This window comes from Ruditapes philippinarum, unplaced genomic scaffold, assembly GCF_026571515.1.
Source record: "Ruditapes philippinarum isolate M1 unplaced genomic scaffold, ASM2657151v2 ctg455_1_1_1_1, whole genome shotgun sequence".
Taxonomy (NCBI): domain Eukaryota; kingdom Metazoa; phylum Mollusca; class Bivalvia; order Venerida; family Veneridae; genus Ruditapes; species Ruditapes philippinarum.
The window spans coordinates 288,969-307,343 of record NW_026863235.1 but is presented as its reverse complement, the minus strand read 5'-3'; the positions used below and the strand labels follow the sequence as shown (position 1 = coordinate 307,343).

Sequence of the window (18,375 nt, the reverse complement as noted above, 5' to 3'; positions counted from 1 at the left end):
AATACGTTTCTAAATTATGAAATAGCAAGGGTGATACATTTATCCTGATAAGAAATTTCAGATGGTATCCAAAAGATATCAAAGAAGTCAAGAGAAAAGCATTGGACCCTGTATTCTACGTTTAAGCTATATATGCATTGAATTTCATTGTTGAACTTAATATTTCATATTTTTTGTGAAGCAGACAAATTTAATTTAAAGGTTGCATATTTTGTTGAATGAGATTTTTAATTTCCAATGTATGCATGACAGTACATTACAAAATATAAAATTGAGAGTATGTCCGTAATGAGAGATGTGTCAATTTTAAAAAGTATTATTGTTTTAAAATACATGTGATATTTTATGTTTAATTTCAAAACACATACTAATTTCAATTTATAAAATGTTAGCATTAAGTTTTCAACAGAATTATTATGTCCAAGTTTTCTTAATGCCTTTAAGAAAAAGTATCATGTGAGTAGAGTATTGAATATTATTTGAAATTGTACTACTGCCGAAGGTTTAAATGTTAATAAATTTATAATGGCAATGTAAGCTTTTTCTTCATTCTTAAAAGTATGGCGTAAAAAGCACACTTGTTAGTAATTAGATTATCATTTTTTAGTCTTTCTTGACTTTAATGGCAGTAAAAAAATTCAGTTTTGTCACTTGTATTACATGCAGTACAGTATGTTGTAGTATAAACACAAGATTTTATGATTTGTTTTGTTATTACAGAACTTGGAGAAGGCGTACGTAGACTTTCACTACCAGTTAACAAACCCTTCCTCAATACCTGACCCTACAAGACATTCTTTCAGAAAATCTCAATCAGAAAAATCTGGTATGTACACCCAGAAGTTTGTTCTAGTCTTGAAATTTGGCATATTTTTATTGCAACTTGAGATTTTTTTGGGGCATTTTTTTTTAAAAATTGAACATGGATGAAGCATAATGATAATTATTAGATTCTATATTTTGATAAATTATTTATAAATAAGAAACAGATCAGATATTTTTTTAATTGTTCATAATAACATAATTTAAATATATCATCATGAAATTTTGTATTCCTTGCTTTAAATGTTACTAACAATCCCATGGTTTAATTAAAATTACTTGAATGTGCATGATATTATTTTAGCTTTACTAGAAAAAGATTCAAGTTTATATTTATGCCCCCACTACTTATCTGGGGGAGAATTGCCCATGTCTGTCTGTCCTGCTGTGCATCCCGGTTTCTGTGGGTAGACCAACAAATCCGTAGTGTTTTGGCATCAGTGCCCTATAGACACATTTTTAGTTATTATTAATTTATGTTGGTTAATATTTTGATGTGTTTGCTAGTTAATAATTTGTTTGCTAGATGTGACAAGAACACAGAAAGTGTAACTGTGTATCTAAAGTTTTGGTTGCTGATCTTGACAATAAAATCATTCAAACAAGCAATGGACTTTTCCATAAAAAGCAGTAGAAATAGACTGTTCCATTTGAAAGCAAGACTAGTTCATTATGCAAAAGCAGGGTAAGGATTGTTTGCTAATTTTGGTTTTATTTTTGCTTCTATCAGCTAGTAAAGGTCATCATATGCCATCCCCAGCTGCCAGTCCAATATCTAATGCAAGACCTTTATCATCCACCCCTTATCATCAAACTAAAACTACTACAGAAGATGCTGATGCCAGCACAGGTAAGTCACATATTACATACCATTTTGTTTATGTGTGATATATGATTATTAGTTATTTGTTTCTTTTGAGTCTTATTGGCTTTTTTATCTCTGTGTTATATGAATATTTGTGTCTTGTTTTTATGTGTTAAATGAATATCATTGACTTGTTTTAGTGTTATATGAATATATTGACTTGTTTTATGTGTTATATGAATATCATATATTTGTTTCTATGTCTTATATGAATATTGTTGACTTGTTTCCATGTATGGTATGAATACAAGTCACTTGTTTCTATGTGTTATATGGATCTTTTTGACTTGTTTCCATGTATGGTATGAATACAAGTCACTTGTTTCTATGTGTTATATGAATATTTTTGACTTGTTTCCATGTATGGTATGAATACAAGTCACTTGTTTCTATGTGTTATATGAATATTTTTGACTTGTTTCCATGTATGGTATGAATACAAGTCACTTGTTTCTATGTGTTATATGAATATTTTTGACTTGTTGCTCTGTATTATATGAATACAAGTCACTTGAATTAAAGTGTTATATGAATATAGGTGCTTTGTTTCTATGTATGATATAAATACAAGTGACTTATTTCTATGGGTTATATGAATATCACCAACTTGTTTCTTTGTGTTATATAAATTTCATTGACTTGTTTCTATATGTTATATAAATATAAGTGACTTGATTTTAAGTGTTTTATGAATATCATTTGCTAGTTACTGTGCCTTGTTTGAATAACATTAGCTTGTTTCTATGTGATATATGAATATCATTGGCTAAAGCTGTAATGGTATATAATCAAACTTTACCAACAATATTGCTTGTGTATGCTTGGTTTGTAAGATGAGACCATGTTTGCAATTTAGACATATTTTATTATTTGAATACAATATTGACATGATACAACATATATGCCTTCAAATTTATCAATGACATCTGTAAGTGCATACAGTCAAAAAGACTGCATCTGTTGGATGGCTGCTGAATACAGGTTTGACAGTTGACAGTATATAAGAATGTTACATGTAAATGTTATAAATTATTAGAGTAGCTGCTTTTGTGTTGATTGATACTTGCTTGATTCCTATTACAGATGAAGGGGTCATCATAGTATAACAGAAAGAAACCGTCCTATAACTTGTTTTATTTCTGTTACAGATAGTTTAACAGAGCTGAAGGGGTCATCATCGTATAACAGAAAGAAACCGTCCTATAACTTGTTTTATTTCTGTTACAGATAGTTTAACAGAGCTGAAGGGGTCATCATCGTATAACAGAAAATAACCGTCCTATAACTTGTTTTATTCCTGTTACAGATAGTTTAACAGAGCTGAAGGGGTCATCATCGTATAACAGAAAATAACCGTCCTATAACTTGTTTTATTCCTATTACATATAACTCGTTTATTCCTATTACAGATAGTTTAACAGAACTGAAGGGGTCATCATCTTATAACAGAAAGAAACCATCAGGACAAGATTCTGTGCCAAAGTTTAGTCTCTCTGATGTCTCTGATGATGAGCTAAAAAGTCATGGGCAAGTGTTCTAAAAATAGCCTTCTATTTATAGATTTTGTGATTCTTAATATAGACATAGAGGATTGTTTTTAAGTTTATTGAAAGTGGATTGCTTTTGACTGTCTTTTTGTAATAGATTTTGTTTGTACCTGTAAAGATACGTTAAAATTATATGTTGCGGCATGGCTGAGTGGTTTACACGTCAGATTAGTAATCTAATGATCGTTAGCTGCATGGGTTGAAACCCCGTCCGGGGCAAGTCATTGTTTCCTTGAGTAAGAAACTTTACACTCATTGCTCAGTACTGGTTGGTTCCAGGAACAGATTTGAAAGTGTGTTTATAATCTTATAGCTTCGAACACAGATGAACTCAAATAAATTCTCTATAAACCAATATTATATTTTAATGGGATAATTAAAAAAAAAAGTCTTGCATTTTAACTTATTGTCTGCTTGCAGCAACTGAATCTACCTGTGTGATCAGTGCAGACCAAGACCAACCAGCACATCTGTGCCGATCATAACATGGTCAGCACTGTTAGCTGTTCAGTCAATATTTATTTGACACTTTCACTAAAGGAGGAAAATGGTTCTGTCCAGATAGAAATATGGACAAGTCCATTCATGATATTTAGCATGGAATGTTTCAAATGTAATATTTCATGAAAGTTGAATTAACGACTTTATATTAAAAGTAAACCATTATATTTATGTAATTAGGGTTCTTAATTTATTTTAATTACCTCAATATAAATATTCACTCAGTGAATGTATATCTGAAAATTAAGACTGCGGTTGAATGATTTTTACAGAGAGCGTGTAGAGAAACCCCGTCCAATAACTATAGATGACCTCGAGGCCCGGCCAGGCTCACCAAGTATAATGGTGGTTCAAGCAGATGGTTCAAGTGATGGTGGAAACTCAACAAAGGAAAATGGTACTTAATGAATTCATATTTGTGATAACTTAAATCAAATGAATTCAAAATTGTGATAACTTTAAATAAAGTCTCGTTTATAATAATAAACTTTTTTCTGAAATTAACTTTTAGTTAAGAATGTTATATTTTCTTTACAGGTCTTACCTGCTTCATGTTTTTGTTTGAATTAATTACTTATTGCCACTGCATTATGTGCTTAAAGTTTCCAATTTTGATACAAGTATTGGGATAAGTTTGATTTACAATTAGATCATAATGAAATATTTTGCATGTAATACTTCCAGTGCCCCCAAGGACCAGTTCCAGTCAGCCTGTTGCAAGGGAAGTTACTCAACCTCCTTCCAAATTACCTCCCTTATCACTTGATACTGCCTGGAAGGTACCTGCATTAGATGATGCATGGAAAACAGGTATGGCATACATTTTAATTACTTGTAAGTTTTGTAAATATTTTCATGTGAAAATACATGTATAAGTTCTATAAATGAATTACCTCCCATGTTTTAGTGATCTTGCAAATTACATAATATATTTTGGACATAGCTTGTTTTTAAAGTCAGTATAAAATTGCAGTTGCTAATTAAAATTTAATATCTCAATATTCATTATCCTTCAAAACAGATTTAGATCTGAGAAGCTGTTTTCACTATTAATTGAACAAGGATCTTGAATTATTAATAGATTTTTCACTCATTATTCTTTAGAACAATCCTTTTGAATAAAATGCGCACAAATCTTAAAAAGGAAAAAGTAAATTTTCAAATACTGTTGTAGCAGCGTAAAGGGTGCTCATTCTGCAGTGTTTTTTTTTTTTTGCCTGCTGTCCAGTATTCATTCATTATTACCTCCCTTACTCATTACTGTCCTGGAGAAAGTGATCAATAGTTGACTCGCTACAATGTTGCCCTGATCATGACTTCTGGACAAGGGTGGTAAATCTTATAGTCCGAGTCTGCAGTGTCTGAAACTGTTATTATCTCCCTTGTTGCCAGGAACTGATCAATACAGGAATTTGAGAATGCATATTGTATTAGCAATTGCAAAACCCGGATATATAGTACTTATGGATTTGCATCTAAATTAATCATCTAATCAACAATGGAAAATATTGTTCTTTACTATTTCATGGGGCAAAGGCGAGGTGCAGCAAGAGGAAAGTATTTCTGACTAGGGCTTTCTATTTTACTAAGTTTTCTATATCAGTTATACGGAATAATGTATGAAGGAATATTTAAGTTAAAGTTACTTGCAAATTATTAGTCATTGTATGCGGTAACTTAAACGTAAAACTGAAGATCTTGGTTTGTTTGCATCATTAAAATGGCATTTTGTGTATGATTTTTCCAATCTTTTTGAAGTATTTTGTTTCATGTATTTGCTACAAGCAACAGTGTAAAGTAATTTACCATTAAATACTATAGCTCTTTTATTCTGGTAGCAAATATGACAGGTAGCAAATTGTTTTTTCTTGCTGCTTGCTGTAGAGCTCACTTGTATAATGCTTGCTGAAGAAAAGATTCTTCAATTTTTTTGAAGCCATTCAGGAGGGTGGCTATTGACCATTATCTAGAAATTTTGTATGAACAAAGAGTTCACTTGTAATTTTGACAATCTGCTGTGCGTATTTGTTTTCCAATATTGTAAGAAATTGGCTCAATACCGCAGATACTGATTCCGTGATCAATATAATTTTATGTTACATTGATTTTTTTCATCTTTGTGTGAACTCATTCTTAGCAAGTTAGTATTCTTAAAAAGTGGTAAAAATGTTGAATTGATAACTGTCAATGTTTCAGTAATACCAGATTATCTATTATATGTACATATAAATATATTTTGTAAAAATATTATGAAATAGAAATGATAGTAAGATTGAAATGTTTGATGCACAGACAGAAAAATTTCTACTATTCTAAGAGAATGAAATCTGCATGATATTGAAACAAATACTGGTATAAACTATTTGTATAAACTGACCATTTAATTCAAAATACATTAAATTAAGAGGGTAAAATGCACATTTTTTACGAAGGCAAAACTGCAACTGACTTATTCTATGTTCAAAGAATATTATTTACTGTTAGAAGTATACGCAATTATCTAATAAATGATTTGTGAGTAAAATTGTACCTTGACTGTTTGTAAATCAGTGTCATTCCTAGGCCATTAAACAACCTTATGACCTGATGTATTAATAAGGAAAGGTATTGTTATTCGTTGCCTAGTGGTTAAGGTATCTGCCTATGAACCCTAGGATTGTGCATTTGAGCCTAACTGAGGTCACAATGCTGTTGAGATTACAATGTTGTTGAGGTTGCAGTTCTGTTTAGCTCAAAATCCTGTTGAGGTCACAATCCTGTTGAGGTCACAGTGCTGTTGAGGTCACAGTGCTGTTGAGGTCAGTATCCTGTGATAAAAGTATGACTGGTAAATTTTGTGAATTGCAAGCTGATAATTGGTTCAAATACAATTATAGAATTCACAATCAATCTTAAAATCAATATGTTTAGCTGATATGTAAATCGAATCAGCCAATCAATATATAAGGTTATGTTTATATGTTCTTTTATACAGAGGAGCAAACAAAAGAAGAGAAACAAAGAGAACAGCAAATTTGGGAGGAAGAACAGAGAAAGAAGGAAGAAGATAGAAAGAAGAAGGAACAAGAGGCATGGGAGAGGGAACAAAAAATGTTAGAGCAGCTTCAAAGTGGACAAAAACTTGTAAGTTATCTTATATGATTAAATATTAACGTGTATAAAAGCTATATTTATGTTGCCTTAGATACAAAAACTGTTGTAGAATACTTCCAAAATACTGGTATGAAAGAAATATGTTTTGTATATTTACTAAAAAAAGTAAATGGCAAATGCTGGAAACCATTTCTGAATAGTCAAAATTCACTTAAAATGGCAGCATAATATTTTGTCACAGAAATTTTTATTCTGTTTACATACTATATTATTCATGCGTGCTACATAACAGGGATATTCTATAGCTGACAGACCAGGAAATTTAGGAAACAGCATAATTTTTCTGTTTGTAAATTTTATAATGTGTTTCATAAGATATAGCTTATATCATTCAATGTTTAATGTATAGTTGTTAAATGATTCTTTTAAACAATAAGTTGAGTGTAAGGTCAAGGGATGTAAGAAAGTATGAGTCTTTGGCGGGACAATTTTCATTGATGATTAAGTTGACAAAATGTTTTTAGTAACATCTATAATCCCCTTAATTGATAAATAATTGAAACCAAGGATACCTGTAAGGTGACTAGCATCTATTGGAATATGACTTGAATATTTTCACCAAACTAGCACAAAACCCCATGGAATAATGATAGACATATTCTATGTGAGAGGTTATAATTCTATATGTTTACAATATTTATTTTCTTGGATAATTATTATTATACACTGTAGCTGCAAATGTTATTAATTAAGTTTTATTTCAATCAATAAAAGCAATGATGCAGTTGTATGAATTTGATATGCAGACTTTATACAGGTTATATGACCTACTGGTTTGCGTTATATAATATGTATATAACTATTTATACTGGGCCATATAACATGTCAGAAGTCTTTTTAATAAGGTTGTTGACTTCAAACCACTTGCCCCTCACCGCTGTGGGTTCGAATCCCGACAGGGACTTTGGATTCTTTCATTTGAAGAAGCTATCCAGCTAGCTTACGGAACGTCTATGGTTCTACTCAGGTGCACGGTCGTGCCTGAAATAATGCACAGAAGGGCAGCTGAGGTCTTCCTCCACCAGTAAAGCTGGTTCGTCGCGATATGACCTTTACTGTGTCGATGTGACGTAAAACCCCCCCAAAAAAAAAGAAAAGAAAAAAAGAAAGTCTTATTAAATAGGACAAAGATTAATAACAGTACATGTATTTTAAATCTAGGAGTTATAAGTTGTAAGCTTCAGGTATGTCTGGCAATAATAGATGTGTTAAATCTGCTGCAAACTTGATAAATTATTCCTGCACCTCCAATACACCATTGTTGTATAGATATATTGGAAACTATTTGCAGAGAATATGTTTACACTGTACTTGTAAACAATCAACAAAAACTGTTTGGTTAAACTATATTATAGGTTACTTCCCCTGCATGGTAAAAAAGCTTTTGGAATTAAATATGAGTTGAACCAGGTTTTTCAAACCACAGACCCTTATGGTTTTGAATTTAATTTGTAATAGACATGTCAAGCTTTGATAATGTAAATGACTACATGTCAATTGTTAGATTAAGGGATCTCAAGACGATAAAAATGTGCTGCCAACAGTAAAGAATCTGGTTAGTCTGCATGGATGTGCAGGATGGGTTGACTGTATAAGTGGCATAGGCATTCCAGTAGTATTGTAGATATATAAGTGCTAAACATACAAAAAGGAATATTTGCCAGTGTCAAAACTTTTTTCATCTTTCAAAAAATTTGAAATCCAGATTTGATTTTATTTGAAAATTGTCAAAATTCTGAGATCATTTATGTTATATTAGCAATACCACATGCCTGATTATGCTTAATACCACTGAGTTTGTATTTTGGACTAGACCTGATTTCACTTTGAAACTCTTTATGCATTGTTAGCTAAGTTATTTAAATGTCAAATTTGTAAAATGAAGCAGTCATCTGTAAAAGTCTGGTCAGATGTGCAGACTTATCTAACTTCACAGATATGCATGTTTATTCTGCCCTGTTAAGAATGATGTACATGCTTAGACCTTTTCTGCACAGATGTGCAGACTCACCTTACTTTCTCACTCTGTTTAAGATGTACATGGTTAGCTTACTCTGCACAGATGTGCTAGCTAGGCTTATTCTGCAGAGATGTGCAATATTATCTCACTTATTTTACTATATTAAGATTGACATACTTAACTTACTCTGCAAAGATATGCAAATTTATCTCTTTATTTAACTCTATTAAGACGGACAAGCTAAGCTTACTCTGTACAGATGTGCAGACGTATCTTACAATCTCTCCCTGTTAAGATGTGCAGGCTTAGCTTACTCTGTACAGATGGCATATGCCAAAAACGATTATAGTTTATGAGATCTGATTATTTCTAGGAGACGGAACCTAGTCCTGCTGATGGTGAGGGTGAGAAATCTGAGAAGTCAGAGGAGATAGATCCTGTTATGAAAAAATATATGGAACTTGTATCCCAACAGAAATCTGCACCAGCTAAACCTGAAAGACAAGAGGTAAAATATATATATATTGAATTATTTAACATGAATTTTCTGTGTATTTATTGTTTGATTTATAATTAGTTAAATGTATGAAAATCTTGATTCATTAGCAGATAAAATGTGATAAACATCATGGTCAGTTTCTCATTGATTATCCTATAAGATTGAGGTTAAGGTTTGTAAATTTTAAAATTTCCGCTTTTAATTCAGTTCATTTATTTCTTTTATTTAAGTCATGTTATATTACATGATATCAAAAGTTTAGTTTTACTGGCAAAGGAAACACATCGTATTAACGCTTAACCTGCTGGAATCAAAAGTGACAAGGTTTTCCGACCAGGCCAGCTTGTTATTCCGTGCAGTCTGATCTTGACCAGCCTGTATACTGTTGGCTGAATAACTTCAACTCCGAAATTTGATAACTGTCAGTTCCAAAAGCTGGAAGCTTGACAAATCAATTTGAGAAAATGTAGGAGGCTTAACTGAGTAAGACATAATTGAGCCACGTCACGACAAAACCAACATAATGGGTTTGCAACCAGCATGGATCCAGATCAGCCTGATCAGGATCCATGCTGTTCGCTATCAGTTTCTCTACTTGTTATAGGGTTTGTAATCGAACAGCATGGATCCTGAACAGACTGCACGGATGCGCAGGCTGGTCTGGATCCATGCTGGACGCAAACCCATTGTGTTGGTTTTGTCGTGACGCGGCTCAATTATAAGCTTTATATAATACAAAAACATGGATCCAGAATGTAGAAAGTAGGCCCAATACTTCACCCCTGTCTTCCATTCCTTTATCACTGACACAAAAACAATAGGTTGCAAAAAACATGTATCAAAATCTAAGCGTGGTCTTGAGAAATTTATTATTAAAAGCTAAAATATTTGATCTGTAGTATTAAAAATGATGATAACATTTTTTATAATGGTAGCTTACTACCTTAAAAAAACATTTCTTTGTAGTAAACCAAATATTTTTGTCACTTGGATTTTTTATCTCTTACCACACAGTTTTGAACTTATCTCTGTTTACTTTATAGTCTGAGCGTACTGCTTCCCAGGTAGATGAAGATATCTCACTTACAGAGGAGGTGAAAAGGTAAATGTCTATAAATAGGATTAAAGTTTAAAGCAGTTTTATCTAGTTTTATGAGGGGATAATATTAATTTCATATACTGATATGATAAATGATTGATTATAACCTGATTTAGTATAATATTTTGATCGTCATGGCTTTGATGATAATCTTAAATCTTCCGCTTGTCATTTGTTAAATCCACTTACATGATACGAGAGCTGTATGGATATGTTTTATTTTAAGAAACTCAATGAATTTAAAATAAGGAGTGTTTGTTTATCAAACGCCAAGATTAACTATTTTTATGATAGTTTTCGATCAAAAAATAAACTTGGTTTATGTTTTCATATTAATTTTCTGTAATTGTATAGTCAACTTAATATCCATCAATGTCACATTATTGACATTTGCTCAACTTTTTATTTATTTACCATATATTTAATCATATTTGAACAAAAAAAACACATTTGACGAAACAACATGTTGAATCTGTTCTGATGTGACCTTGACCTAGATTTGACATTGATTGTCAAGGTCAAATTATTCAAATTTGCTTTTGTTGTTATAACCTTGTTAATTATTTACATATTAGATATATACTTGGACAATAGAATATGACAAAACCTGGCATTTTGAAATATTTGGCTATGACTTTGATCATTAATTGACCTTTGCTATCAATTTAAATGTGACTATGACCTTTGAATGACCTTGACTGTCAAGGTCAAATATGAAATTTGAGTTATATTTTGTACATTTTTAGGAATATTCTTTTCCACAGTATTCTTCCTCTGATGTGTTTGATCTTAAATATTAAGAAAGTTGAGTGTTGCCCCCGCTAGGCAATGGCTCTTGTTGTTCCTAAAATGATATACATTGGAGTTTCTCTTTCATACCAACAATTGCTTAACAAATCTTCATGAGACCATATTTGTACAAAACTTAAAAATCAATCAAGACATAAAAATGAAAACTTGCTGGGATATACACAATGAAATTACCTGATTCAATATCAAATTATTTTTTAAATTTATTTCAGTGAAAATGAAGAATCTGATGATTTTAACTGGTGAGAAGGACGGAGTTAACCATGACAATACAAGAACACAATTTAACAATATTTGAGAATCTACATAGACAAATATGTTCCTTATGATAATTGTGCTTAAATTCACATGCTTTAAAACTTTGTTATTTTTGTAAAATCTGAAAAAATGATAAAATTATTTTAAGAAATGAAAATATGCAATGTTTTCGTGTATCTGTTTTGAATTGGTAAAAACTGCAGATGCTCATCCGTTTATTGCGCTTTCAGTGGAGTTAATTTGATAAAATGTTCACAAAATGTGTGCTTACTGAACATATATAATTAACTTGTTAGCACAAAAAGCATTACCATATGTGACAGGGTCATCATATTAACAATAATTTGTATGAAAATCGTGTCAATATTTGATATAACTTATTTGTTGATAATATGATGGTGGAAAACAGTAACTAACTGTTATAAGGAAAATAATTTACAGTCAAAATGACTTATTGATACAGGCTTAATGTATATGTAAAAATGAGTAGTTTAATTTAATAATGTCACAAATTCTTTTCATTTATTCTTCAAAAAAGCTGTGAATGAAATCTGTCATGGAGGAAAAAAATATTTAAAAATTACTGAAACCACATCTTTATAAGATTTATTGATGAAAAAAAATCAATTTAACTTGTTTTTCAATTTAAGAGTATAAAAATCACTTTTAAAGTTTCAAGATTTTTCAATCAATTTTAATATTGGAAGAAAAATCACTCTCTTTCATTTCAAAATGCAAAACCTGAGGGGTTTTTTGTTTGTTTTGGTTTATTGATTTTCACAAAACTTGTATGAAGAAACTTCCTGAAATTCTTGTGTTTTTTTAAGTGATATGTGATCAATCATTTCTAAGCTGTCTTTAGTTGTTGTATTTTTTTTATTATTGTTTCCTTATAATCAGCGGGGGTTTTTCCATGTAGAGGAAACAAACAAAAAAACAACATTATTTTATGAGAAACAATGTTCTTGAAAGTAAAAAGCTTCTTTAAATGATTTAAAAGAAAACTTAACGCAAAGAAACAAGACAAAAATATATATATGTAAATTTTTTTACCTAACATGCTTTGCTTGTAATGAATATATGATAACATTGGTTATAGAAATGGTACCCATTTAAATTAACAGATTTAAGTGAATTTTGAGTGAGGAAAATTAGAAATAGTTATTTAACTGTCTTTTTTTCTGTCTTTCCACCCTTTTCCAGATTTTTTTCCCTAATGTTTCGAAACAAATGGTAAATTATGAGTTTCAGGAATTTGCATCTGGAGTTTAGTTTAAGCTTAGATATTTAGAAGATAATGTAAAATTACTTTGACATTAGAGAACAGGTGATAAGATGACTAAATAGTATTTTAGGTCACTCTATTGCTAGTGTACATGTATTTTATCAATGTTGTGTATTGTATTTTAGCTTCATCAAAGATGTGCTATTTTTTATGCACGAACTATGTTCTTAGAGTTTTATGCATTTTATTTGTATTTTAAGCAATCTGTGATCATTATCTTTAAATATTATGTAATTGCAAAAAATACTTATTATGTTTATTATACACGAAATAAATAGTGAGCAAAAATTGAAATTTATGTGGACTTTTCATTTTTAAATGAAATATGTTATTTTTAGCTTGACTGTTATTTTTATATGATAAGGAGAGCTATCCTATTCACTCGAGTCACACTTTCTGTGAAGGTTTTCGTACCACGTCAATCATTTCCCATAACCTTTTCAGAAATTTCTTTGAAACTTTAAATACTTGTTAGTGACCAGCATCCCCACTTCCAGGCAAGAGGACATAACTCTATCACGGATTGTGACAATATTATGCCCTCTTTTACACTATGAATTTCGGTTAAGTTTTTCATACCACCTCTTATGGACAGATCTTGTTTTGATAAATGGTATAATGCCGAAGAAAAAAAGAACAGTGAAGTTTCCGTTTATATATTGGAAACAATTACATATACTGACAGGGAATTCTGTATCGAGAAAAGATAGAAATGTGACTGCGTGGTAATTTGCTGATTCAAATTGACCAATAATTTTCTTGGTGTTGACGACTCTTTTTGTACCTGCATTTTTTTTTGTCAATGAGATAGCATTTGCAGTGACTTCAGTTTAAAGAGAATTAACTATCCGTTATAATGACCGTCGATCAACTTCCAGAAGCGGGTCTTTCATATCCGAAATTTGCTACAATTTTATACCAGATTGTAATAAATGTGATACATATCTCCAATAAGGTATTTTTAGCTGGACTTTTCAAAGAATAGGGAAAGCTATTGTACTCACCCCGCGTTGGCATCCCTCTTCAGATAGGTAATTGCGTGCAAGTTGGTATCTCCAAAACTACTGAAGGAAATGGGTCGAAACTTATGATACTTATTTGAGAGCATAATAGAAATTATGACACTTTTCAACCTTGAATATTCGACATTAATATACAGGCTCTTGTCTTAATATCAAGCACTGAGAATAGTCAAACACGCTGACCTTCTGCTAGGTTGTTAATTGATAACATATAACAAGGGATCAAGGTTTGTAATATTTAATCATTCAGTCAATCCTGTAAATCTAAATCAACTGAAGGACCTGAAGTGTGTTTATTCGTTTCGTATTTGTCAACGAAGTACTGTATTTATCAGTAATCGTATTGCTATATTCATACTATCAATTCATCAGTATAAACATTAAAGAAATGCGTTCAATGTGCCCTGAGACGCTGAAAATAGACAGTAACATAATTGCTGCACCATTTTGTAGATATGATTCTAGCGATACATGCTTATATCATTGGAAAACAATAATCGAAATTCAATTATTGCGGCAACATCTTCAGGACTTGGCGTGCAGCTCTCAAATTGACTTAACTACGACTGATATTTATTACTTCTGTTGATGTATGAATCATGTAACTTTATTCTTTTCGTTATATCATGGTGGATTGGATTTTTTCTTTTAAAACTGCGCCTCTTAGACCATTCACAATTAAATTAAGGACGTTTTAGATTCAAATCATTACGAAGGTCAGTGAATTAAATTCTGACGGATTTTGCCATAGCTGTACCATAGTAACGATAATTTTCCGTAAGTTGCCACAATACCCCTATTTTCTATTTGAAAGAAGATAAAAGAGCATTGGCAAAGACGCTCACAATGAGGATTCTTGGTAACTTATTTGGTTAAATTATCATAAACGTGCCAAAAGCTGTATTGATGCTCAGTTGTTTTTTGTTTAAAAAAAAAACCAAAACAAAAAACTCACTAAAGGAAATTGTCCTGTATCAAGATACTATATATAATAAGAACAATCCGTATCTAACTTTTGTGTAGGTAAGTCATTATGGCTGTTTGAATTTAAAGGCACATCATGCCTCGGAAATAAATACAATTTTCCGTCTTAAGAAAGGGAAAACATGAATTATATATTGTTAAAATAATGATTTTAGAGAATGTTAGACGCTTGTTACCTGAAAAAGTAGCGATAAATGTGAAATGATTTGTCATAAAGTAGCAAAATGTAAACAAAGAAGTATTTTGACTTCCATGCAAAATACTGAAATACTATAGCTGTACTGCCAAAAAGCAACTGATTGACAAGATGGTTCAGGTAATTGGCCAATTAGTAATGTTTTGGATACTATAAAAGTACACCAAATTAAAAAAACTTTTGAGAAATAAAAATAAAAGCATTTCCGAGGCATAATGGGCATTTAGTAAAATAGACTGTTTCACAGCTTTTAATTCTCGATAGTAGACCGTATCACGGTGTTTTAGTGATAGAAAACTGTATTGCAGCGTCTTAAGTGTCGTCACTTTCTCGAAGAAGACTGTTTAGCCGCATTTCATTGCCTAAAGTCGGTTAAAGGAAACCTGACAGTGAATCACAATGACATCATCCTGCCTGTAAAAACAGTTTTAATGTTTCACAAATAATGGAAATCGTGCCAATATGTTGTACTTAACATCATTTGTTGAGCAATAAGGAGGCACGAAACCTGATGAACTGTTACACCATGTAACTGATCAAGATAATAAACTAAAACAATCTAATATTGCAAGAAATATCACTTTAATTTACAAGAAAACGAGAGAATTGCATTTCAGTATTGATTTTTACAAAACTTCTGCAAGAAGCTCTTTAAAATTTCCATCAATGTTTTATTTTGGTTTTAGCAGTGACATTCGATCAATCACTTCCCATTTCATTTAAGTTGATTGTTTTTGCGTGATCAGCAATTTGCATTGAGCAAGATTACATGCGAATTTTGCTGTAAAAACTATGATATAAAATGATCATGGTTTTGACTATTACACTATTCCGAGAAACCACGATTCAAAATTATGGTTTGGTTCCAGCTTTCATGAGCACTATACCTTGAAATCCCGATATAAAATGATGATAAGGCTCCATAATGAGGACTATTTAAAACACGATATAAAATCATGGTTTGGCTTCAGCAATTATGAGCACTATGTCGGAAGCAACGATATAAACTGATGGTTTTGGCTCCAGCATAAGCACTTTTCTGTAAAAGCAAGTTATAATATCATGATTTAGCTCCAGCACGAGCACTATGTTGTAAAACAACGATATAAATAATGGTTTTGATTTTCCAGAATAAGCAATTTGCCGCGAAACCACGAAATAAAATAAATGTTTTGGCTCAAGCAAGAGCACTATACTGTTATACCACAATATGATGATTTGGCTTCAGCCGGAAAACAACGATATCAAATAATGGTTTTGGTTCCAGTGTGAGCAATATGCCGTGAAACCACGATATGAAATGATTGTTATTGCTAATAGATTACTGTTGAAATGCTATGTTAGGACTGAATGATATTTATCGGAAGGATCGACATTGTCGTCATTTTATTGAATGTCCCCATGAGCATATGATAATTGGTAAGTTTTATATTTTATGTTGTAACATGCACAAACTTTTATATGAAACACGGGAGGTATCTGTTGAACATTGCACCTCGTGAGTGTCCAATATATTTCCTATATGGACACTTGCTCCAATACATCCAATATTGGACACTAGTCCTTATGATCGTTTAGATAATGATAAACACAATTAAATAAAGTTTAAAGAGTATTGAAATTACCACGCGCAAAAAAACACTAAATGACTGACGATTAATATCTGACACGTGACGTTAAGCCTTTTTTTATACCATTTCGTAGTGCAGATGGTCTTTTAAGTAGAATACGTGAATATAATTTTCTCAATTGATCAAACATAGTCGATAACAGGGCAACATAAATGTTTATGATCCAAGGCGCCTAAAACTTCTGAAAAACCATCGAATGGAACTAAAAGCTTTTTACACCATATCTTAGACAAAAAAAAAAAACAACAAAAAACATGCGCATTTATGTAAAAATACAATTTAAATGCTCTTTTACGGCTTTGATAAATTAATAATTTGCCCAATGTAATTGTATTCAATCATTAAAATATTTTCTGTTCTGTTCAGTAGATGTTTAGAAATTTAAAAGTAAATCTTAATGTATTTTTTTTTTTTTTTTTGGGGGGGGGGGGGGCACCTAGTATAAGAAATATTTTAACAGTCCACCATTTACCCCTTTAAACCATTTTCAACTCACAATAGATTAGATGTTCTTCATTCCTTTAACTTTTACTGTTTTGATATTGCATTCTGCCACTGGACTGCTTAAAGTTGCTTCACGTCGCTAAACTACTTTAATTTACGCCAATGGCACCTACCGCATTTTAATTCACACATATTTTTGCTATCATTCTATCAATCTGAAATGAATTACATTTAAGGAATACTGTCTATCATACCGAAAAAAACATGAGAAATGAATGACATTTTATTTGAAACTCTAATAAAAGCGATGTAAAATATCAATATGAAAATTGGAAATAAGCATTGATGGAGGAATGATTGCAGAACATGGAGTCAAAAGTTGGCATGCAATTCTCCTTATTTCTTATAATTTAGAACAAATTACATATGGTGTGTCTGCTAGAAAATATTGCATTTCTATTTTATGTTGCTGTATATTCTTTATTACCCCTTGAGACGACTTTATTGTCGGTGCACTAGATTCGAAAATACTTTCTGTACTTTTGCGTGATGTGAAATTGCACGGTAACATTCAACTACAATGAAACACGTAATTTTATTGAACAATTTAAATATCAAAAGCATATTATTTAACTGAACAATTTGAGAATAAAGAAACATGTACATGTATTTTCATTGAACAATTTGAATAAGAAACCATATAAATTCAACTCGAGAGCAATTAATACAAATACTTGAAAATATCAGACATTCTGTTCATGGGAGATAATGGAAAGCTCGAAATTTACTTACACCCCATCTCCTAGCACCGATTTCTGCACTTTACAATTCCAAACGGAACAGTATTGAAATTAATTTTAAAGCATTCATCTCGCATAATATTATGTGTATTTCCTTAGCCTTTTATAATCGTACAGCATGGATCGATTTCTCTAATTAAGTTAATTAAAAAACAACACTTACATAATATGTAAGTTAGGGGGGTCGGAATGGATGGGATGTGGGACATTTATTTCTCTTGGGATATCATGTCAACTGATTTAGTTATATTTTAGACAATGTCTCCATGACACCGTGAATAAACCACATGCAATTACATTGGTACTATTTGGACCATGTTTCACTTACATTTTCAATATTTCTACCAAATGTAATACTTAAAGGTAGCTTAAGATCCAACACGTAGCCATACTGTCTTTCCCAGTTTATTTATTGATATGCATTACCATTTTTCTTATTCATATATGTATATATTGTTGTATATGAAGATGAGCTGTATATGCGTAATTCAATATGAAA

At 31.3% G+C, this 18,375-nt stretch overlaps 1 protein-coding gene across 1 annotated transcript in view; it reads left to right on the top strand.

The window, feature by feature from the left end:
- LOC132721551 (centriole and centriolar satellite protein ofd1-like) overlaps positions 1-13,093 on the top strand; it is a 31,826-nt gene extending 18,733 nt beyond the window's left edge. Inside the window, exons 19-27 of the mRNA XM_060705873.1 lie at positions 721-826; positions 1,553-1,672; positions 3,097-3,214; positions 4,008-4,132; positions 4,420-4,545; positions 6,710-6,858; positions 9,222-9,356; positions 10,391-10,449; positions 11,469-13,093. Of these exons, the coding sequence (XP_060561856.1) occupies positions 721-826; positions 1,553-1,672; positions 3,097-3,214; positions 4,008-4,132; positions 4,420-4,545; positions 6,710-6,858; positions 9,222-9,356; positions 10,391-10,449; positions 11,469-11,502 (972 nt within the window). The 3' untranslated portion in view covers positions 11,503-13,093. The remainder of the gene's footprint in view (positions 1-720; positions 827-1,552; positions 1,673-3,096; positions 3,215-4,007; positions 4,133-4,419; positions 4,546-6,709; positions 6,859-9,221; positions 9,357-10,390; positions 10,450-11,468) is intronic.
- Positions 13,094-18,375: the final 5,282 nt, after the last annotated feature.